A 25453-nucleotide genomic window follows, 5' to 3' on the forward strand; every position below is an offset into this window, starting at 1 on the left:
AAAGCCTTAATTACCATTCATATTCTTTAATTAAATTTAAGGCCAAACTTTGTTTAGTTTTACCAAACTTTGTTCACGACGAATGGTACTATTGGGGTGGAGGAAAGCTTGGAAAATTTGGAAGCTAGAGTGACAGCAAGTATGAATGAGCAATTGGTGAGGAGGTTCGAGGCGGTGGATGTTGACCTAGCTCTTTCCCAAATGCATCCACTTAAATTCCCGAGACCTAACGGCTTTGCGGCATGTTTTTACCAATAATCATGGCCGCCAGTTCGCAATGAGGCATGCAAAGCTATCCTTAATTTTCTTGATAATGAAGTCTTTGATAATGGTGTCAACAATACATACATTGCTCTAATCCCGAAAGTCAAGAACCCATCATGTATAACTGAGTATAGGCCCATTCGTTTGTGCAATGTATTGTATAAGTACATAGTTAAAGTCTCTGCCAACCGCACGAAGAAGGTGTTGCCACTAATCATATCCCAGACGCAGAGTGCATTCATACCTGGCAGGTTGATTACTGATAACGTGCTAGTAGCATTTGAGGTTCTTCATACCATGGATGTGCGGATGAAAGGGAGGGAAGGGTTCATGGCGATGAAGCTTGACATGAGGAAAGCCTATAACAGAGGGGAATGGAAGTTGTTGGAGGATGTGATGAGGAAAATTGGCTTTGCAGAAAAGTGGATCTCTCTGACCATGGTGTGTGTTAGAATTGTGACATACTTAGTCCTTATCAATGGGCACCCTAATGGCACAATCATTCCCTGCCGAGGTCTAAGGCAAGGCGATCCACTACCTCCATTTTTTTTTCTTCTATGTGCTGAAGGGCTCACTGCATTAATCAACAAATCGGAGAACAAGGGGAGAGTCATGGGACTACCGATCACTAGAGGGGGTATTAGGCTCACTTATCTTTTCTTTGCAGATGATAGTCTTTTGTTCTGTAAAGCCAAATTTATTTGAATGGAGTCATATTCAGGCAATCCTTGAGGCCTATCAAAAAGCAACCGGTCAGAAAGTGAACAAAATAATACCTCAATTTTCTTTAGTCACAACACACATCTGGATACTAAGAACTACATTTTATCAGTTGCTGGAGTAGATTCTACGCAGCGATATGAAAAGTATCTAGGCTTGTCGACAGTTATTGGCCGTTCCAAGGTGAATGCCTTTGCATGAGTAAAAGACAAGGTGTGAGATCAGATTAATGGATGGAAGGAGAAATTTCTCTCTCAAGCTGACAAAGAAATTTTGTTGAAGGCTGAGATCCAAGCAATTCCGACTTATACCATGAATGTTTTCTAGTTGCCAAAAACTATGTGCCAAGATCTCAATTCCATGATGTCCAGATTCTGGTGGGGCAATAAAGAGAACAAGTTGAAGGTTGCATGGATGAGTTGGGAGAGGATGGGGAAGCCTAAGGAGAAAGGTGGGTTGGGGTATCGAGATTTTGAAAGTTTTAACCTGGTGCTACTAGCAAAACAAGGCTGGAGATTGATTCAATACCTGAATTCTTTGGTGGCACGTATCTACTAAGAGAAATACTATCCGCAATGCACCTTGCTGGAAATACCTCGAGGGAAGAGACCCTCTTATGCATGGAGGAGTATATGGAACTCGAAAAAGCTTTTACAAGAAGGATTGATATGGCAAGTGGGGGATGATCGCACAGTAAAAATTTGGGGGGATAGGTGGTTGGAATCACCTGTGAGATACTCAATCCAAACTTCGGTTTGGAGCCTTGACCGAGAAGCTAAAGTGTGTGCACTTTTTGATGAGGACACAAACTGGTGGAATAGGAATCTCGTTGAAGGAATTTTTTTGGAAGAGGAAGCAACGAAGATTTGTGGGATGGCCATTAGTCCTAATAAACAAACTGACCAACTTGTTTGGGTGGGGAATAAAAATGGAGAATACTTTGTCAAGAGTACATACCACTTAGCAAAAGGTATAATGGAGATGGAAAGAGGGAGTAGCTCCAAACAACCTGAGGATGTCTCATTGTGGAAGGCGATATGGAAAATCAGAGCAACAAGGGCGGTGACTATGTTCATTTGGAAAGCTTGCGGTGATATCTTGCCCACAAAAGATAATCTGTTCAAGAGAGGCATCTCCAACAATTCTATGTGCCCAATATGCGGAAGTGTACCAGAAACTATGGGACATGCAATATGGACGTGTCCAGCTACAAAGGATGTGTTGATTGACAATGTGAAGGGAATCCAGAAATGCCCAAGTGACGAAGATGCCTTCATCAAGGTATTTGAAAAGCTCTTGGGGCGCTTGACTGTAGAAGAAATTCAAAGAGTCGCTTTTGTTGCAAGACAGATTTGGTTCAGACGGAACAAATTTGTCTTTTGTGAAGATCTACTCTCCCCTGCCAACATCAATCGCATTGCAATAGAGCAATTGGAACTCTTTAACTCCTCTAAACAATGTTCAAGAAAGAGTGGCACCAACATCGGGGTACCTTCAAAATCACGGTGGGAAAAGCCATCGCCTGGCTGGATCAAAATCAATTGGCATGCTTCCATTGACAAAAATGGGAAAAGGATGGGGGTGTGTATCCTAGTGCGCGATCAGGAAGGACGAGTGCTTGTAGCAAAATGTGCGATGAAACCTCTCACAGCCGATCCTTCTGTTGCAGAGGCAATAGGCGCATGGCTTTTTGCTGAGGTGTGCAATCAGTTCGGCTACACACGTACTATACTGGAAGGGGACTCTTTAGAGATCATACAAGCATTGCGTAAGGAGTGGAAGTGCTAGAGTGCTTATGGACATCTCAACAATGACACAAAAATTATCCTTCAAGAGATACCGCAGTGGGAGGCTCACCATGTACGGAGAAACGTGAATACAGCTAAGCATAATTTCGTAAAAATGGCCTTAGTTATAGAAGAGGATCACATGTGGGATGATTTTATTCCTAAGTTTATTCATGACATTGTAAGTGAAGAGTAAGTTTTTTTGTGGAATGAAATCTTGGATCACCAATTCAAAAAAATAAAAAATAAAAAATTAAGGCCCCATAATTATGGTAAATAAGTAATTTAAAAAATGCCCTCAATTAATGAATATTAATAAAACACTTTCCATAATAAAAACAATTAAAGCCCTAATTAGTAATTACCATCAATATTCTTTACTTAAGACTCCCTAATTATGGTAAATAAGTAATTTAAAAAGTATCAGGATTAGGTGCTATAATTTTTTTACAGCACCTATGTTGTAGTTCTTTAAGGGCTTGGATTCAATTTTTGATATTTTATGAGAAAGAGAGAGAAAACAAAACTGAATCCAGGCCCTTAAAAAAACTACAACATAGGTGCTGTAATTTGTTTTACAGCACCTAAGCCAAATCCATTTAAAAAATGCATTAATATCATTTGATTCTCTTAAAAAACTTAATTCTCCAATATTTCGAAATAAATGAGGCTTAAAAAACTGATAGCAACAAATAAAGGAATCAAATAATATTAAAGACATTCTTAAATAAAACCCATTCTTAAACTTTGTGGTTCTGTGGTTAGATTTTTTTTTTTTTTTTTTTTTTTTGGCTTTGTGATGAGCATTGAGCAACCAAAATTATGGATAGCAATAAATTAATTGCCAATTGCATCGTTTGCATGAGACGTGGGCTGCTTCAACATTCAATCATAATTATGCTACACATGTGTAGGATATGGCATCCAAAACTCTAATTGATTGGATGGAGTTTAAATTATTATTATTATAGAACAATGGACATATCCACTTATATTCTTACATGGCATATATGAGTGATTGTGTCTGATTATATGCATGTAACTATGTAAGATCCTTAAAATGCATTGTATTTGATTGATAATGTGGGTATCACAAAAGATCATACTTAAAGGTCCTTACAACTTATAAACTTGCTGTTTGTAGTCGTAAATGGAACTGTGAACTCCATCTAGACTATAATATATCGAACCTCAACGACTTGTCTGAAAGAAAGCAAAGAAACTTGCTTTTGGCGGAATCAAGTCTTAGCTTCGTTCTCATTGTATATATAGGCAAAGAGTTACAATTGAAATCAACTAGGAGGAGAACTAATACAACTAGAACTAGGAGAAATAATACAACTAGAGAGCTTTAATACAAACAAAGATAAACTAAACTACTTGCTTTAATACAAACAAAGATAAACTAAACTACTTCATGTTCCTTAACAACCCCCCTTAAACAAATGGGAGGGGGAGTGACCATGAGTTTGTCTCTATGGAAAGAAAGCGAGAGACGGTAAGACCCTTTGTAAAGATATCAACACATTGATCTTGAGTTGGAATGTAGCTAGCATTGAGATCTTTGTGAAGAATTTTCTCACGGATGGTAGTTGACTTCTGTATGCTTGGTAGAAGCATAGTAGATGGGATTGGAAGCTAAGGCAATAACTCCTATATTATCCCACCAGAGTTCAGGAGGATCAGGGAGAGAAATCTGTAATTCTTTGAGTAACATTCGAAGCCATGAGAGCTTAGTAGCTGTGATGGCCATGTCATGATATTCAGCTTCTCTGCTAGATCTCGAGACAACAAACTACTTCTTAGCATGCCAAGACACTAAGTTGGAGCCGAAGAAAACACAATACCCGTGGTGGATCTACCCAGTCAGAATCATAGTATGCCTGAAGTTGAAAAGGACCTAGAGTGAAGTGAAGGCCATGATCTGGTGTGCCTTTAAGGTACCTTAGGACTCTTTTAGTAGCCTTCATATGTTCATTGATTGGACAATGGAGAAATTGGCACAGTTGGTTGACAGTATAGGTTAAGTTAGGTCTTGTAAGTGTGCTATATTGTAGAGCTCCAATGATATGGTGATAGGTTGTGGGATCTGGTAGGGCATCACCATTAAGCTTGGTGAGCTTCTTGCCTGAAGTGCAGGGTGCAGCATAGGACTTTGCTCCAAGCATCTGCACACGATCAAGTAAATCAATAATGTACTTTCCTTGATTTCGATGTAAGTCAGATTTGTCACAAAGAACATGGATGCCTAGGAAGTATGAAAGGCAGCCAAGATCTTTAAGCTTAAATTCCAGTTGAAGGCCATCGATGAGAGACTCCATGATAGATGAATCTATGCCTGTTACTATGATATCATCAACATATATCAATATGTAAATATGAACAGAACCTTGATGAAGCATAAAAAGAGAGGTGTCTACTAGGGATCCAAAAAAACCAAGATGGAGAAGAGCTTGTGACAATCTGTAAAAACCAGGCTCTTGGGGCTTGCTTTAGACCATAGAAGGCCTTTTTGAGCTTATATGAACTGGAAAAGCTGCATCAACAAAACAAATAGGTTGCTCCATGAGGACTTCTTCATTCAAGTGACCATGAAGGAAAGTATTGGAGACATCCAATTGCTTAAGGGGCCAATTATAGTGGATTGCTAAGGACAATAGGATCTGTATAGTGGCTGGTTTGATAATTGGACTGAAAGTTTCGGTGTAGTCACTACCATCTCTTTGTTGAAAACCCTTAGCCACTAGTCTTGCCTTGTATCTTTTAATAGTGCCATCTGATTTTTCCTTTATTTTTATGATGTTTTTATGTGACGGTCTAGGGTAGAGAGACCAAGTACCATTGTTAGCCAAAGCTTGAAGTTCAATTTCCATTGCAATAAACCATTTAGGTAGGGTTAGAGACAGCCTGAGCAAATGTGGTAGGGACAAAAGGCAAGAATGTGGTATGAAAGGATTTCAGTGAATGCTTGGTCAATTTGGGAAAAGACTTAGGTTTGAAGTTTCCAGTCATAGATCTTGTGACAATATGAGGAAAGGCTTGCTCAAGAGGTGCAGGTAAAAGCTGAAGTAGGGATTGATCTAGGCTAGGGATATGGGAAGAAGGCAATGAATCATGGGTAGATGGCAGCAATTTGATAGTAAGGGTAATCAAGGGAGTAGAGGGTTTAGATGTTGGTGAAGAAGAAAGTCTTGAAGAGAGGGGAAGAAGAGTGCTTGTTAGGGCAGGTATTTGTGCTAGGGAAGGAAATGCGGCGAGAACAATACTAAAATCAGAATTATTCACAGAGTAAAAATGAGAAGGATCAAGAACAATACCTGTAGGGGAAGGATCTAATCCGTCAGGGAATGAAGATGCTGCTCTACCCAGTGCAGGAAACACCAATTCATCAAAACTAACATGTCTGGAGACATATACACGATTGGAGCTTGGATCAAGGCACTTGTAACCCTTTTGGTGAGCACTTTATCCAAGGAAGATGCATTGTTTGCTTCTAAATTCTAGTTTGTGTTTAGCATAGGGTCTTAAGAGGGGATAACAAGCACAACCAAAAGTTTTTAAAAAGGTGTAGTCTCGTTCCTTATTGTAGAGTTTGGTGAAAGGACTTGAGTTTTGGAGAGTGGGGGTACGCAATCTATTGATGAGATACACAACAATACTAACAGCTTCAACCTAGTATTTTGCAGGAAGGTGGGATTGTGCTAGAAGACGAAGGCCAGATTCAATGATATGCATATGTTTTCTTTCTGAAACTCCATTTTGTTGAGATGTATGTGGACAGGTGACTCAATGAAAAACATCATGTGTTGACAGAAATTTAGTAAAGTTATGAGAGGTGTCTTCACCACCCCATCTATTTGAAGTTGTTTGATTCTAAGGGAAAATAAATTTTCTATCAAGCGCTTGAATTTGACAAAGGTTTCAAAGACATCTTATTTGAGTTTGAGAGGAAATAGCCAAGTGTATCTAGAGAAATCATCAATAAAAATAACATAGCATTTGCTTCCATTGATTGAAGATAAAGGAGAAATCCATACATCACTATGAATAAGCTCTAATGGAGCAGTGCTGACACAACTAGACTTAGCAAAGGGTAACTTTTTGCTTTTTCCTAATTGACATGAAACACAAATAGACTGACTGGACTTAACTAAGGACACATGAAGGTTGTAGTTGTGAAGCAAATGCTGTAAGATTTGATGACTTGGATGCCCTAAGCGGTTGTGCCAAATTGAAGAAGACACATTGATCCCAATTCGTGCAATAAATGCTCTGAATTTATTTCTGTCGAAGTGTTGTAGCCTTAATGGGTAGAGACCATCTTCACTTGCCCCTTGCAGAAGGATCCTCCCTGTAAGGTTGTCCTTAATCAAGAAATATGTATAAGTTAGTTAAAAATGACAATCATTGTCACGGCATAATTTATTGATTGAAAGTAAATTTGTTGTAGCATTAGGACAGTGTAAGATATTTTAGATGTAAAAGTTGATTTGAGCTAACAAAAGAGGAAGAGCCAGTATGGGAGAATTTCTCCTTGGATTGTAGTTGCTGCGAGAATTTCTCCTTGGAGTGTAGTTGCTGGAGCCTCTAGTGATGGTTTTTCCTTGAGGGAAAACAAGGGATGGGAGGATACTAGGAGATCTATTGAAAGGCTTCTTTTAGGGATATGAATTTCTATAATTGGAGAAAGGCTTCCTTTGGTTGTTGTTGAATCTCTGCTTGTAATCTGTCTTTTGAGCAGTCATGGCATATGATTGTGGCAGCTTGATGTTCAAGGAGTTGTTCATGTCCAAGTAATTCAGATTGAAATTCTTCAAGAGACATAGAGGTGTTCTTTGTTATTATGGAGTAGGTCATGAAAAAAGAATTGTAGGTGGAGCTTAATCCACCTATGATGTAGGATACAAGGTCATCATTGGTGATGGGGCTGCCGGCAATGGCTAGCTGGTCAGCAAGTGATTTTGCACTATGAATAAAAGCAACACATGGATTGTTACCTTGTCTAAGAGTCTGAAGTTGACGTCTCAATTGGGTAATGTAAGACCTAGATGGAGAGGCATAACAAGTGGTAAGGGTGTTCCATACTTGACTTGAGGTTTTACACCCATAGATAGTAGGAACAATTGGATCAGTCAGGGTTGAAATGAACCAACTAAGGATGCATTGATCTTTCGATTCCCAGAGAATATATTATGGGTTTGAGACATTAGGAGTAGTTTTGTCCGCGGAAGATGGAATAAGCATTGGTGGGCATAGCTCGGAGCCATAAACAATGTCCATCAAGGCGTTGGTTTTGAGGATGGGCTTAAATTGAAAGACCCATCCGAAATAGTTGCTGTCATCGAGCTTGGATTGAAAAAGATGCACAATGTTTTGCATCGTGAAGGATGGAGCAGCAATGTTGTCAAATAGCACCATGAGTGTTGCTGTTGCTTGATAGGTTTGAGGGAGGTGAGCAAGGGTGTTGTTGACACCAAAAGGGGCTGAATTTGTCGAGGAAGTAGAGGAGCAGCTGATTGCTGAAGAATAAGAGCTGCTGATTCTGCCGAGGAAGGAGAAGACCCTCGATTCTGCCGAAGAAGAGGAGCTGCGGATTGCTCAAGGGATGAGGCAGGGGCTGATTTGTAAGGTATGTACAGTGAGATAAGAAAGGAGAATGAAATACTGTGGAAGGTATGGGAAGCAGGGACGTAAAACTGGGGGAGACTTGGCTAGAAGGCTCACTGTAACGTGGGTTATGTGAGATAGGAAGAGAGAACTTGACGTGAGTCAAAGGAAGGCTCTTGATACCATGAAAGTAAGTAAATAAACTTACTTTTGGCGGAATGAAGTCTCAGCTTCGTTTTCATTGTATATATAGGCAAAAAGTTACAATTGAAATCAACTACGAGGAGAACTAATACAACTAGAGAGCTTTAATACAAACAAAGATAAACTATACTAGTTGCTTTAATACAAACAAAGATAAACTATACTAGTTGCTTTAATACAAACAAAGATAAACTAACTACTTCATGTTCCTTAACATTTTCATGGTCCAGAGAAGCAGGTAGGCTTCGGTTTGATATGTTAGGGTATTGGTGGAGTTGTGCCATACATCGAACAGTACCACATAAGTCATCATTTGTTTCTAAATGTCGTCATAACAAATGATGTACGTGCACGACGGTTTATAGCATTTACTTTAAATCCTGAGGAGTTTGATGTGAAGTGTAGGTTACTTTGATGTATCAAAGAGTGAGACCTATCATCGGTAGGGGTGTCAATCTGGTCCGGTTTCCCGATTTTTGGCCAAAACCGGGGACCGAAACCGGGGTACCCCGGTTCTTGGTTTTGGGCAATCGGAACCGGGAACTGGGTCCTGGTTAACCGGCCGGTTCCAGTTTCTATCCGGTCCGGTAACACCTTTTTTAAGAAAATTGTTTTTTGGGCTTATTTTAGGTATTAGGCCTAAAATAAGCCAATTTTATTCATAAGTGGGTTCATTCTTAAAAAAATTATTTTTAAGAATTTCAGATATTCATTTTCCATATGCTTCCAAAAATCCCAGGACTTATTAGAAGGGCGCTCGTTTTCGTCACTCTGGAAGTCTATCAACAAATATGCAGAATATGGAGAAAAAAAAAAAAGGTTAAAATTGAAATAATCTAAACTCATGTTCGTCCCAAGGGGTTAGCTTAATCGGTTGTGAACCACGCCTCAAGAAGCGGAGGTCACTAGTTCGAATTCCTCCTCTCCCTTCCCTTGTGTGGACATGTCAAAAAAAAAAAAAAAAAAAACACATGTTCATTACTCCAGATACACCTAATTATACAAATGATACAATCACTTAGAAATGAAGAAAAAAAAAAAAAGAATTGCCTCTACAAATGGTTTACAACCCCGAGTACAAAAAGAAAGAAAAAAACAGAGCCAAACACATTTTCTTGGCAACCAAACAGAGCCAAACACTAAAACCGTAAAAACCCAGCAAAACAAGCCAAAAAATTTCAAATTTTTACAAAGATGAAAGAACCATTTCGGAACCCTAGATTTGAACCACAATTCCACACCAGATCACAAAATAAACACCAAAATAACACCAATTTAATAAAATATAGTGAAACTAATTGAAATTAATATCAAAGAAACCCAAAAAAAGAGAGTCCATACCTGGCTGCTAGTGCTTATTGCTCGGCTGGAGAGAGAGAGAAACGGTCTGACGAAGGGGAGCGAGAGAGGGAGACGGCTTGACGAAGCAGTGGAGCATGGAGGTCACTCAAGAAAGAGAGAGAGAGAGAGAGAGAGAGAGGCCGGGTGTTGGAAGAGAAAAATGAGAAAAAAGGGTAGAAATGGGTGATGGTGTAGTGCGTGTGCGTGAGAAAATGAGGATGAAAAAAAGAGGGGAGAGGGAGTATTGTAAAGGCCCTAAACCTAAAAAAAATTTAAACTATAAAAATATATATATAATTATCCCGGTAACCTGGTAAAAAACGGGTACCAGAACTGGGATACCCGGGTTTTGGTTTTTCCAAACCGGAATTGGAACCGGTTTCCCGGTTTCCCAGTTTTGCGGTTCCGGTTCCCCGGTATATTTTGACACCCCTAATCATCGGTCAAAATAACTTTGATACGTTGGGTAATTGCATATAGCATTTTGGAAACACTGGCTTCAAGAAGGAATCCAAATCCTTTGTCAGAGAACAAACAGATATGAAAATTTTTCCTTGTTTTAGATTTAATGAGAAAGATTATCCTTAAGTTTGGGTTTGAGTGTTTTTTGTAGGTATACTAAAAACTTATACATGTACAAGGTAAGATGCTTTCTCACAAGGTACATAAGGATAATCATGATTTAAATCAGTGACTCAAGAAAAAAAAAAGGTAGTGAACAAAGTGATAGTACATAAACTTTGGTTCGACTACGGAATGATTTCATGGCAGGGTAACATGCAATAAGTAAGTATGTCATGAAGATTAATTAATTAAATAAAAAAAATACTTATTAGAGTGCAATTATAATTATTTAGAGAAATTAATTGTGATTAAATAGAGCTGTGTGACATGGTCACATGCCTATTGAAGCTAATTGTACTTTTTCTTTAGGTCCTGCTTTGAGCTAATATTGACTAAGCATTTATATTAGGCTTCAGTTATATATTTATTTACCTAGAATGTTTTATTTTAAGAAAACATGGGCCAAAGAGATTTATTAATCTAAGTGGTTGAATTGAAGAAATTGGACTTAGGGAATTAAATAGAGCATTGAGCTCATAATTTAATTCATGCAGGCTAAAGAATTAAAAGGAGCTTTGGGCTCATGGTTTTAATTCTTATAGGTTTGCAAATAAACTTTGGGCTCAATAGATTTAATTATAAGGGCCAAAGTCAAGTCAAAGGAGCATTGAGCTTTAGGATAAAACCCGAGGCCTAAGTGCTAAGCATGTGGGAGTGGGCTAAGGCTAAAGCCCAATGCTTAGCCTAACGGAAGTGGGGTGACTAGAAAAAATCAAAAGAACGATACACCAACATGAGACTTTTTAAACTTTGGGAAAGGGTGTTTGCAAAAGGCGTAACATTTCAGGGGGTAAGTGAAGTTACCCTTTTTTTTTAAAAAAAAATTAATTTTTAATTTTTATGTTTACACTTTACCCCCTGATGGCATCTTCAAAAGTATTGATTAAAAAATATTACGTGCCACACACGTGACTTAGTTTCTGTCCAAATTGACGGATTTAGTGGACTTAGTTTTTGTCCATATTGTCAGATACATTTGTAAGGGTCTTTCGTCGATTTTTAAACATTGGACTCCAAAACACAAATGCGTGGATACTTCAAGGGGGTGAAATTAATGTATTTTTCACATAAAAGAAAGAAAATTGGAATAACAATACACCATCACCTCAACTTCAAGGTAAAACACACAACATATGTTTGCTCCTCTATTTATGTCTATTGAATATATATTTTTTACGAAATGGTGGGAAGTAATGAACAATGAAATTTAACAAAAGTAGTGTCATCCATGTGTCCTAATATACCTCAAAGATTTTACAACATATAGCTAGAGAGAGAGACCATTATTAGAAGAAATAATCAATAAATTCAGCTTCCCCCTATCCAATTCAATTGAAAACAAATCTCTTTATTCCCACACATCTTTTTATCTCTTGATACAAAAGAATTGATCAAAACAATGCATTCTTATGCAGTTTTACAATTGGATATATTTTTGCTGCTGCTGTTCATACCATTAATCTATAATTTGCTAAAACATACTATATATCTATAGATGTACGTATAAAAGTGAAGGAAAAAAAAAAAAAAAAAACTGATAGAATGAACATAAGATCCAATCAAAACTATGTGGAGCTTAGCACTTAAAACCACATATAGCCCCTCCAAATGGTGAAAGTTTATTGCCGGGACAGGCCGCTGCTGTAGGCAGTGCTGTCAAACACAGATTTCTTGATGTATGATAACAACTTCAGATCTCTCTCAAATATCTTCTGCAAAAATATTGAATATGAAGTCTCGGAATCGCCTAGAATATTGTCTTGGATCAACAGCTGAAATAGAGGTGGGATCATATTGGATGGACTTGTATGCGTGCTCAAGCTTTTTGCTGATGTCGTAGTCTTGAAGAATGTCAATTATTCCAAAAAACATAATGACATCATAGTACTCCCCGGTCGGTTCTCCTATGAGCTGAAATTCATAGTCATTTCTTCTCACCATCTTTTCCACTCGAGCTGGCATGTTCAACCCTAGTTTAATGCTAGCCCACCTGCAATAATCAATGTGTAATTATATCAAAACATAATATGTATATTTCTCTAATTTGTATTGTTAAAATATGAATTAAATTATTAAAAATAACATTTTTTTTCTATTGGTTTAAGTTTTCGGGATAAGTGATGATTTAACATCGTATTAGAACATAAGTCATGAGTTCGAACTATCTGACTCCACAATTCACCCACCTCCCATTTCAGTTAAATATGCCAAGTGTTGGGCTTCATTTATTTAAACATTTCTTCTTGGCTTAAGCTTTTAAGATAAGTAGTGATTTAACATGGATTATATTTTGATTTATTGTTGTTGTGAAGTCTATTAGTTACAAACATACCATCATTCTTGCTATATAGGAAATCATATCCTTGGAAGACTTGTGGTAATTGTTAATTACCCTTAATTTTAAACGTTTTTGATCTATTTTCACTACTAATACAATGACACCATTTTTTGGTACATGAGAAAAATACTACACGCATTGAACAACTAAAACTTAACCTCAATTAATGTTCATTTAATTTGAGTAATCAAGGCTGAGTAGTTTCTCTTAGTTTAACATAAGTACTTAACCACTGATTTTTATAAAAACTATTACTTTGGAGGAGCACCAAGGCCATTTCACCCTCCCAGATGATTAGTGATCTTTTTATGATTCTCATTCTTCATGAGGCGTTTCCCTTACCAAGAAAATTTGTTCTTATTTTGTACTTCTGTTACTGTTAAATCATCACCTATCTTAAAATTTTAAGTTAATAGGAAGATATGAATTTAATAATTAATCAATACTTTAACACTCTCCCTTACTTGTAGGCTCAAACTCCATTTAATTTAGGGCTAACAATTTTTGACATAGCCTACGAACCCGACACGAGATTAGAGGGTAAAGTTTTGGCATGAACGGGTTGATTCACTTGACCTGTTTATATATATATATATATATATACTTGTAGGCTCAAACTCCATTTAATTTAGGGCTAATAATTTTTGACATAGCCTACGAACCCGACACGAGATTAGAGGGTAAAGTTTTGGCATGAACGGGTCGATTCGCTTGACCTGTTTATAAAATTATATATATATGTGTATATATATATGTGTGTGTGTGTGTGTGTGTTAATATAATAAATACATGTTGAAACGGGTCAAAAAGTTTGTGTTTGGGTTGAAATGGGTCAAATGGGTTGATCAGGGTTGAAGGGTTTAATGGGCTATGTCCGGGTTGACGCTAAATGAGTTGATGGGTCAAGCAAGTCAACACGAACCCAATCTGCCAACCCAGATTGCCAGTCCCACTTTTAGTAGGTGAGACTCAATATGTAAAATATTTTAATTAAATGGAATGAATTGACGAAGTCATGGTTAATTTCTTATATATTGAAAATAAATATAGACATTTCACCTGGATGGGTCTAAAAGAAGCTGATCCATGTCTGCTCTTGAAAGACAAGGAGCTCCTTCACTGTCAGAGTCACCTAGAAGAAAGAAAATGATCCATTTTTGTAAGTATGAGATTAAGAACATAGTCAAAGTGAGATCTTATGAAAGACAAAAAAATGATCACCAATAGGAGTTCGAGCTCCCGAAGGAATGAGGTCCCCAGCAGTTGATATTTCTCTGAAGTGAAGACCCACCAAAAGGCTATAGTCCATAATTCTCTCCTGTTCAAGAAACTCGCAGTCCCTATCAATTTGCCTGTAAAACAGATGTACATTTAGGAAGGCTGAAAACAAAAATAGGATTCTTGCAACAACAATTTGTAGGTAAATAAAAGGAAACTTCACTTAGACCCTTACAAAGCATCAGCGATTTTGTAATCATAACTCAAACTTTTAGTTTTTACAATGTTGATATCTCAAGAAATTCTCATTTAATGTCAGCATTTTTTTTTTGTTTGTTAAAATGCTCAAAATGCCCCCCATTTTTTTTTAAAAGAAAATAATTTACCCACATGGCCATGGGTCATGAGACCCCTAAGAATTTTGACTATTTTTTTCTATACCGGGGCATTTTAACAAAAAAAAGGGGTGAAATTAAAAAAGAAAAAATTCTTGGGATACCGATGTTGCAAAAATTGAGTTCGAGATTATGATTATAAAAACATTGATAGTTTAAGGGTGTAAGTAAAGTTTTTCCTTAGATAAAACATTTTAGAGAAAGTAAGGTCTTAAATTAACTATGTTCACCTGCAAAACTCTTGAAACCATGACTTCTGCAATCGGAATATAAAGTTCAGATCAAGGTCTTTAAGGATGGTAGTTTCATCAATCTCTGTCTTAGGCTTATCAGTTGTGCGGCCAAGAGAAGATCCCTTCAAGTCAAAGCGTCTATGGATGGTATATTCAGTGCAAAAGAGATTCCCCATTATGATAAAGCGTACCTATATCATCAACCACATTGTATATGTGCATATAATTAGTGATAGAGGATATGTTCCTTAACATTGAGAAAAGAAAAGAAGAACAATTGATGGCCGGGTCACTTATTCCACACATTTTTTGTGCATGTTGGTTTGTATGACACTACTAGTACATCTACCTTCTTCTGGATAGGCCCAGTTAACTTAACACAATGCAGACCATAAAATTTGGTTACTAGTGTGTTTTCAAAGGCTCGAACATGATTATAATAGGCAGAAAGCATCCTTAAAAGCACCTGCATGATGAAAAAACAGTTGAATTAAAATTAAAGAACAATATTTCAAAAGGAAAAATTGTGGGCAAAATTATGTATTAATACTCACTTTTACTTCCGCCTTTTTAATAGTCTTTATCATGTATCGGTCATCATTGGTCAAGTAAAAGAAGCTACCACTTTTACCAGGAGAGGAGAGTTCTCGAAGAGCATCATTCCCACATATTGAAATCATGTAATCAGCTGGGTCCACATTGAACAACTTCCTTAAAGTCCTAGAGAAAAGAAAGAAAAACAATTAGGATAACAAAATGATACTAAACCATTTGGTTTATTGTGTTAGCTTATATGATGGATTCTTTTATTTTTTATTTTAGGGAAAAGAACACTTTATACTATTGAAAATTGATATGATCTAAACCATTTGATCTAAGTCATCCTATCAAATAATGTATGGTCTTTTCCCCTCTTTCAAGGCAGTCCCCTCAATTCAATCATGTTATAAATACTACTTTCACATTTAGATACGTAGCACTCTTACCCGATAACCCATTTTTTAAGTTGGAAGGCTCTATTGTAAGTTGTAACGTCAATATTTAAGTATTTACCTCACAAATGCAACATAAATTAAACAAAAAAACAAGATATTATATTTCAAGGCTACACCTGAAGACCAATGGGCAGTAATCCTTCCATCTGAATTCACTAGATTGATGTGGTGGGGTGTACTTGGATCCTTCTGAAGGAAATCTAGTCCATACTTTTTCCTTGGGGTCAAAGGCTGAAGGCTTCAAATCAAGGGAAGCAGCTGGAGCAGGTCTTCCAACAGAATGCCTGTCCAATCAATCCATATATGGATATACTAAGCCGTCATATGTCTAAACGAACTGTTCAATTCGGGAAAGGGAAAATTTTAAGCTTTTTACCTGTAAAACTCAAGTAGAACAAGGAAAAGAAAGATATGTTCCTTCAATTTTGCACACTATGTGGTAAGTTCATTGTTTTATGTCTTTTAAGTCACTTTTGATGAGTAAGATATGAAGAATAGTACAATCAAGTTTCAATAACGAAAGAAATATGCACAAATTATTGTATCATGAAGTAATTCGAAATGAGTTGACGAAACTTTCATTTTGAAGAACTTTCTATGATTGACAAAAAGACCAAAGATTGCATAATTGAAAATGTCATATGTCTTGCATTATTAGTGCCAACCAATGCTTAAGAAAACTCCTATGAAGATAGTTAAACATAAAATTTTATTCCAAAATCTTAACAGTTAACTTATTAAATAGAATTGGAGGTAGAAGACAATTGATTGGAACTTTACTAGGTAAGCATATCGGGACCAATGACGTTGAAACAAGAAATTGGACCAATTATATAGTTCATAAGAATAGACCAATGGGGGAAGTATGGACCAACAAAAGTAGTATCAATTTAATAGTTGGAGCATTATTGGGTGACAACTATTAGAGCAATGAAGCCACTTCTAATCATTGTCTATGCACTGAAAGCTGAGAACACTTAGCACAAGAAATAGAAAAATGCATTGAATCTTAACTCCCATCCATAATTCTAGAATTGAAAAATAAAAGTTAATTGAAATAGTTGCATTTGACTTAATGGAGTGGGGTTCCGAAATTTATCATACATCAATATTAAATAGAATGGATTCAAAATTTTAATGACCATATAAACAAAGCCAATCATATATATATATATATATATATATATATATATATATATATATATATATATATCAATGACATAAATTAAATGGTTGAAACAAAACATATCAAATAAAAAGGTTACAAAAGCCTAATAGGATGAGGAATACCTAATTCCCAACTGCAAATTGAGCATGAGCTCATAATTCTTGTGCCCTTTGCATATAGTCTCTCCTTGTTTCTTTGCTCTCCTTGACACTTTCATTGGCAACCCCTTTGGATTTGCATCATTCATATGTAGACCCAATAAATCATCTTCCAAATTCCCCACCATTGGAATCCTACTACCAATATCACTAGATTCATCACCATCAGCATCACCATCCCACATATGCAATCTGTCCAATGGCCTCTCCACTCCCACGCTCACCCTCCCATCTGCTGACATTCTCCTAGGCTTTAGGCTATCCCCAGACTTGGATGACCTCCACAATGCCAGCTTCTTTTGTGATGGCAAAATCGAAACCTTCTCTCCAGGACAAATCTTGCAGTCGCCTAAATCAACATTGTACACATCGTGAGGATCCCATTCAAGATTTGCTTCTGGGGATGAGCCTGATGGATAATAAGTCCCATTTTGCTCACTTGGATCTTTGCTCCAATTCCCAACATAAAAACTCCCATCAGGCCATTTGAATGTTCCGTTGCCTTTAGGCAACCCATCTTCCCAAAACCCATCATATCTATTCCCATTAGTCCAAACAAATGTACCCTTTCCACATATCTCTCCATTCTTCCATTCTCCAAAGTAATAACTCTCATTCTTCCATTGATACCTCCCTTGACCTTCCTGCAACCCTCGCCGCCATTCTCCTTCATACCAATCTCCGCTAGCATAATTTTTCACGCCATGTCCATGCTTCAAATTCATGATCCATTGCCCTTTATAAGTATCCCCATTCGAACCTGTATACGTGCCGGTGCCGTCCATATAGCCACTCTTGAACTCTCCTTCATATGTAGCACCGGAAGGCCAACTAAACCTACCTTTTCCCATTGTTTTTCCTTTGAACCACTCTCCTACATACATGCAACCATCGGTCCAAAGGTACTTCCCTTGTCCGTGGGGAAAGTTGTCGGACCATTGGCCGGTGTAGTAGTCACCATTGGGAAGAACCCTCTCTGCATGGTATAGTTTGTTGCTTCCATTGTTGTCATTTTCGTCATTTTTGTTGTCGTCTTCATCATCATCTGCATGAGCCACCGACATCGTGCCAAAAAGGCTATTGGCTCTCTTTTTCGCAGCTTGTGTCCTGCGGACCGTGGCTTCCCATGCCTTCAAAACACCTGTTTCTTTGCTCATTCTGCAACGCTTTTCCTCCTTTTATTTTGAAATATGTATTTATCTCTACATATATATTATTTACAGTTCCATATTTATTTTTACAAAGGGTTTATTCTATGGAAAAGCAAAATGAGACTGGAAAATACTTGTTTGAGAGAAATCATGAAGGCCCAGATGATGAAATGAAATCAAAATGGAATTGGTGAGCAATACATCTAGAGGGAAAGACCACGGATGTTTTGTTTTTGTTTTTGTTTATGTGAATGAAGCAAAAAGAGCGGTTGAACCAAAGAGTGCCTTTTCTTTCTGAACCATAACAAACGGTCATCACGGTGTAAATTTTTGGTCTCCAATTTTTCCAATTATTTGGGGTTATGCTATTCTCACAACAAATGTGGATAGTATTCATACAATGAAATGTATACATTTGGACACATGTCACTAGCGAAGTGGGCAAGAAGGCTTGCAAGACACTAGGTATGTTGGATTGAACTTTAATTTTCTTAGGTTGACATTTGACTGAGAAAACCACGATGGAAGCATTCATTACCTAATCAGTTAGAGAATGCACTTTTTTCTCCTATGTTCTTTCTGTTTTGTGATTCAGAGAGAGATAGAGACTGTTTCATCTCCTACAACCTCTACAAACCATGACATTTGGAGAGAAGTGCGAAAAGCAAGCTCATATTTATTGTTCTTATGCTTCTCTTACAAAAATAGGGTAGCTTTACTAATTGATTGCTAAATTTAGATTAAAAAAATAGACCAAAAAGATTTTTATTTTATTTTATTTTTAACAAATTACTCTTTGTATATTCTCTGTCTTAGACCATGTTGTCTCCCCAAATGCACCCTTATAATTATTTAACTCAACTAAAAAATGAGTTAAAACCTTAGACTTTTTGAGAAATGAGTTAACAATATTCCTAGTTAATGTTTCTATATATAACTGACCAATATATTATAAAGACAAAAGATAGATGCTAGTAAGAAAATGGACATAATTGTTTTGCCCTTGCTGACAATTTAAATAAGATACATGTTTGTTGGGATCATTTGCAAGCAAAGAGATTAAGCATGTTTTATTTGGTCAAATTGTTTGGTTACATATATATTAAAAGATATTGAACATTCAGCTCTTGTGTAAGAGAAGCATTGATATATATCTATGCATATACTAGGCAGTTAGATGGGCATATTACAACCTAATTTTCAATGAATTTGCTGCTTAATTATATATTTTATCTAGACTAATCATGGTGCATTAATTAATTCAATCAATCTTGGAAGAGTTAATGGCAACACTCATAGACTAATTACTAGTAACTAACTAGTGTATGGTCCATTAAACAAATCAGGATAAAAATACGCGGAAACCGAAAATACATGATTTGATTACTACAATAGCAACTATTCATTAATAACATTATGTATTATCAATTACAGACCCAGAGCTTCCAACAATATTCTAGAGACATTAATGAATAACTATCCAGACCTGATAATACGAGTTATTCGCTTGACGTCGTCATCCTTGAGAAATTTCTCATTCTATACTCGGGCAACCTATTAAACCGTAATATACCTAAGTATTCGGTAGGTGGAAGAAAAATAACTCTATAAGTACACAACTTAGGAAGTAATATTACCAGTTGGTCATGCAATGAGTCTTTAAACGACAGTTTATAACATGGAATAGTAAACATGAATTTTCACAAACATAATGTGTATTGTCTTCGTTATTATACCATAAAAATATGGTTGTAATTAAAGAAGTGATTATGTATAATTCTAATAACAATCACTGATATTTTAATGCAGGAGAATATGTATATATAAGTATATTTTATTAATCATAGCTATTCTCCATATGGTTTATCCAAGCCTTTAACCTCATCTTGGTAGGGTTTGCGTTGTCCTGAGGGACTTGTAATACAATAACGGTGCCTTGGATATCATACGCATACCATACACTTACAATCTGTAACGCCCTCAAATTTGGCCTAACTAGCTTGGTAGGATTACTGGCAATTACCCCAATTTAGCTAACTTGTAGCTAAATAAGGAACCGCCCCTCTAAGCATCATCGAAGTTAATGCATAGGAAGGTGAAACAAATCTGAGAAATCTAATAACCATAAAAGAGGTATATATTAACCTCAAAACATAGACACAGAGCAACTAGTATAAATAATAACTTGATCAAACATGGTAACAATGTGAAGATCTTAATTGTAGGCAAAGTCCATAGTGTCAACTTTGCCACTCTTCTGTTTCTAGAAATAGGTTTCCTACAAAATGTAATAACCGCGTAAGTCTAACGACTTAGTAAGTAAACCTCACAATTGGGTACGACAAGAGCCAATTGTTATAGAAATAAACATGCAGTTTGTCAAGGATTTGAAATAGGTGGTCTCTGTTAATACACTGTAAAATATTGTTTTGTAGAGAGAAAAATGTGTATTTCTAGCGGCAGTCGCCTAAGTAGCTTAATGCAGAAAACTAATGTTTTATAGGTCGTAACTATCATATATGGTCTACCCGAGATATTACCCATTTTCAATAGGGTTGGCACTATTCTGAGGGACGTGTAATACATTGCTGGTGCCGCAACTATTGTATGCTACAGTCCATAACACTCTTAGCCCGACCGAATCCGATCTCGAGTGGCCCATGCTACTAATGATATACGTCCTGCAGTGATTCACCAATTAAGGCTATGCCAGTCACAAATTAACTATTGGATCTAAGGCTCTTATATCACATCCATACACACGTTTGACCATAGAATCAAGTTTATATAATTAGCTGTTGTGCCAAATACTACGTAAATTAATAGATTATATTTAGTACGTTTTATCCACAAGTGCACAAGGTCAAACGATAGTATAGTGCAGCAAGTACGAGATCGATCCCACGGAGATTGTTGATTTTGTTTTAGAAGTAATTAAAATACCAAAATTGTCACGAGATTGATATTGATATTAAGGAAAAGAAATAAAGATAAAGATATGGTAAAGGTAGGGCTGTGATATCCACCACTAATCATGCTCAAATAATATAACAATATGCCAATGATCCAATCATATTATGAATACTTAATGCTTGCCAACCTAAGGGTATGGGTGTCTACTCCTTAAGCTATTGATTTTCCTAAGCAACGAATTAGGAATGGATGTCTACTCTAATTCTTTTCTTTCTTAAAGGATTTAGCATGGGTGTCTACTAAGTTGTTCTTTAAGAAAACATAAATTTGTGGAAATTGACAAACACATGAGGCTTAGGGTATGGGTGTCTACCCGGTTCCCTATGTTGATTAACCCAAGAACCCGGTGTCGATTTCTTTTGTTACTCTTATTAAGCCCAGGACTCGATCATCCAAATTAATTTAATTAACTAGTCCATACTACATGCATATAATGGCCAATCACATACATATGAGGAATTCAAGAAAGCAGGAATTAATCAAGTTAAGTAACACAATATGATTATCACAAAGGCGCTAATATTGAAATATTAAATAAACATAATTAGGGCTTCAATCTAGCTCTCCTTAAGAGTTAGTTATACATAATTAAAATGAAAGACAAAAGAAGAGGGAAAGAAAGAACTGAAAACCGCTCCTAGAAGTAGCCTTCAATTCCTCTCCCCAAAGTTGTGTCTATTCAAGGATGATTATTCTCAGGGTTTAGAGGTCTATTTATAGGCTTTAGAAGTCCTTGTTACACTAGTAAACTTAGAAAATTCGTAGGGTTTAGTCTTATTTCCAATGAGACTTGAAAAACCCTAATATGGAAGGAAAGGGCATTCTGGCTGCAGCTTTTTGTTCTCTAGCACACAATTCCGATCGATCGCAACCCGTGTGCGCTTGATTGTAGGTGCGATCGATCACAGGTCTCCTGCGATCGATCATAGGTACGATCGTCAGAAACTCCAACTTTTTCCAAATTCTCTCTTTGAGCCCAAATCTTCTGGATTTACTCAATTCTCTTCCAAAAGCCTACAAAAACATGGAAAACACATAAAAGATCTAAAATAGCATAAATTAACAACACTTAAGGAATTAACACATATAAGTTTAAGGGCTAAAATATGAATATTTTGGCACTTAACATTAGCCCATGGCCATTATATAGCACATACCGGTGCACCATGTCAAACGATGCATCTTATCAACTAGTTATTAAGACAATTATCAAGTTATACGAAAATATAGGCATGCTTATATCATACGCATGCTCAGTCAGTTGACATATCACACATCTTTTAAGGAAAGTGGTCGTAAGTGTTTACTTACCTTGTGTGCTCGCTCAAGTCCTCCAACATCATAAATTCTTGCAATAGCGAAATGCGACATATCGTTATAGGCAGTGCTAAAGAACTCTCCGAGTGACATAATAAGGTCTACCTAACATATAGAGGCCATCAAAACCTTAAACTCACATATTTGGGTTTCTGAGCGTGCATCCTTCTCTATGAGCAAATGCTCGCCCTGTGGGCGTACATTCAGCTAGAGAGTGGAAACTCTCGGCTAGAAGCCCCAAACATGGCTTTATGCTTCTAGGGTGTGGTAAATCTTATGCTAGGTGAAAGTTTATATGGATCATATTCTACCTCTTGCAGTCAAAATATTCAACAGTAAACAACTAAGCCATATCATCAAACACAAATCATGCATAGCGAAAAAGTAAATCAAACACAAGATTTATTTACGAAGTGGAAAACCCTTGAGCACCTCAAGGTAAAAACCACTCCGGGGCAACCAAACCCAGAAAATCACTAAAAGATGATTCACAGTTACATAATAGACGATACCCACACCCTTGAGTACCTCTAAACTTAGTAAGAACGACAAACGTCTCAGCTTGTCACCATTGTGACCATCTTCAACCAGAGACTTCATTTAGTTTATGTTTATCCTTTAATTTTCAAAACTCAAAATTCAAACTTTTTTTGGAATTAAGTTAGGGTAAAATTAGTTTAGATATAAGTTGTTCTTTCAAAAATACAATTCTTTGTGGGTTCGACCTCGCACTTGCAATCCATTAAACTACAATTGATTCGTGCACTTGCGAGTTAAATAAATTTGCACAACAAGAGGCACTACGAAGAAATTGTCAAGCTTGGAGGCAAATGGGTAACTTGTTGTCATATAGAGTCTAGGGATTTACATCAGGTTGTAAGTTTTCATTGTGTCTGCATTCTAGATCTCTTACTTAGTGATTTCTCGGGTTTGGCTACCCCGATATGGTTTTTTCCATTGATGTGTTCTTTGGGTTTTTCACTTTGTAAACAAATATTTGTCTTACGATGGTGATGTGCATGTTTTACTGTTTGTCCATTTAGTCGATATTATTGCCTGTTTATTGTGTTTGGGAATATTACACGGTCTGTGTCTGTATATTCTTTCAATAAGCCCATGATCATTATACCACACATACTAGTGTACAACGTCATACAATGCAAATATTGTCAATTTATTATTAGAAAATCATATTTAAACATTTATTCATCTTATAAAAGTAATAGGCTCAAAACATGTTATTAAAAAGAAATGCATGCTCAGCCTTCAAACATATTGCATGTATTTATTAAAGTAGTTTCGTAAGCAGTTACTGTAGTGACCCAAATAATTAACTAAGCTTAGGTAGCTTAGTTAGAGAGTTAATTTGGACATTGGGTCACTAGGGACAACTATAACGACATTTTGGGGACTTGGACTTTCGGACTGGACATACGCTAGGGTTGCCCGACATACACTCTTGTTTGTAGTAGAGGACGTATGCGGGGGAACCACCGTACGCACGGTGTCAATAGTATGCCGTACTCTGCCAATAGTACACGAACGTACGCTAGGGACCACATGAACGTACTCTACTTTTGGAATACCCCTTGGTTAATACCTGGACATATGCTATAGCTTATGGACCGCTGGTTAAATAGTACTGGATGTACGCCCCTATAGTACCAAACGTAGGCTACTTTTCAGACAAGTTGGTAGCGCCCTTTGCTATAAATACCCCCTACCCTCATGGTTTCTCACACCCATTCTCGCCCCCAAGCTCTCTGATATCCCCGTGTGAGTGTTTTGTGAGTGTGTTCTTGTGAGATTGTGTGTTTTATGGAGAAGCAGAAGTGTTTTCTTGAACGTTGCTTCTAGGAGGTAACCCTCTGCGCTTAACTTTGCTTTCTAAGTCGTTATGCCCTTTTAGTTCTTTCTAGAGTAGCTTAGACTTTGGTTTGAAACTTTAGACATGTTATACCATTAATCTTGTTTAGAGTTGGGCTTAGCATTCCATTGTGTTTTCTATTGCATTGAGCCATTGTTTTGAGATAGGAGGTCCTAGATATCCTTTTGGTAGCCTTAGAAGTCAATCTGGGAGGATAAGAGGATGAATGAACCAAATGAGGTTCTACTTGAACCTTTTAGGAGGACGTACGGCCACGAGACCAAATGTACGAGCCTTCTGGGTGGACGTACGGCTATGGAACCCGACGTACGGTGAGAAGTGTTCCAGGGAAAACCACTTTGGCCAGTCATTCGATAACCTCCGTTTCCATGTTTTAGGTTCGTTTTAGTTAGATTTAAAACTAATGATAGGCCTTTTCTTAGTATTCGAGGTTATGGAGCCTCAAGAAAATTTTACGAAGGAACCTTACAACCCAGGTGAGTACAAACTCACATGGATGCTTGTTGTTACTTTTCCTGCATTGCACGTCTATTTTATATATATCAAACATGCATATTTTGCAACTCTCACAAAATACATTATGGAACTACTATGAACTCTCTTTTGTGAAAACGTGTGTTGATTAACAAGATCATAATGAGTCTTGTCAAACTATGTATGTAAAAGATTGATAAGATTAATTGCATCATACCTGTACGTGCGGGATAACGGCCATGGGCTTACTATACATATTAACTTTATGGTCAAATGTGTGTGTGTGGGGGCTTTTGATCCAATGGTTTCGTGACCAAAGTGCAGCCTGATCAGTGCCAAATATTGTTATTTGGGCCCCTTAACTTATGTTTGTTAAGCTCTTGGCTGTGTTATTTTTTGATTTTTTTGTTAGTTTTGGTGTGTTGCAGGTCATTAAGAGAAAACTGCTATTTGAGGGTGGAAATAAGCATGGGAATTGAAGATCCCTGGAAGTGTGGTCGAGTGCACAGAGTGACGATCGAGCGCATATGCGCTCAAGCCCATCCATGGCATGCTTGAGCGCACAACCATGTCAACCCTAGCACACATTACTTAAGTG

At 37.0% G+C, this 25453-nt stretch overlaps 1 protein-coding gene across 2 annotated transcripts; it reads right to left on the reverse strand.

The window, feature by feature from the left end:
• Positions 1 to 12248: 12248 nt before the first annotated feature.
• Positions 12249 to 18209, reverse strand: LOC132161716 (phosphatidylinositol 4-phosphate 5-kinase 4-like). 2 transcript variants are annotated; one of them, XM_059571892.2, is made up of 8 exons: positions 17017 to 18209; positions 15843 to 16010; positions 15286 to 15451; positions 15081 to 15197; positions 14729 to 14922; positions 14107 to 14237; positions 13945 to 14017; positions 12249 to 12537 (listed from the first exon to the last, which is right to left on the reverse strand). In XM_059571892.2, exons 1-8 carry the CDS (start codon positions 18207 to 18209, stop codon positions 12249 to 12251), a joined length of 2331 nt encoding a protein of 776 aa, XP_059427875.2. The 2 variants fall into 2 exon arrangements, with proteins under 2 accessions (XP_059427875.2, XP_088367302.1); XM_088511176.1 differs by lacking the exon at positions 12249 to 12537 and having other exon boundaries at positions 13941 to 14017; positions 17017 to 17120; positions 17178 to 18209.
• Positions 18210 to 25453: the final 7244 nt, after the last annotated feature.

This window comes from Corylus avellana, chromosome 10 (assembly GCF_965113065.1).
Source record: "Corylus avellana chromosome 10, dhCorAvel1.hap1.2, whole genome shotgun sequence".
Classification (NCBI taxonomy): domain Eukaryota; kingdom Viridiplantae; phylum Streptophyta; class Magnoliopsida; order Fagales; family Betulaceae; genus Corylus; species Corylus avellana.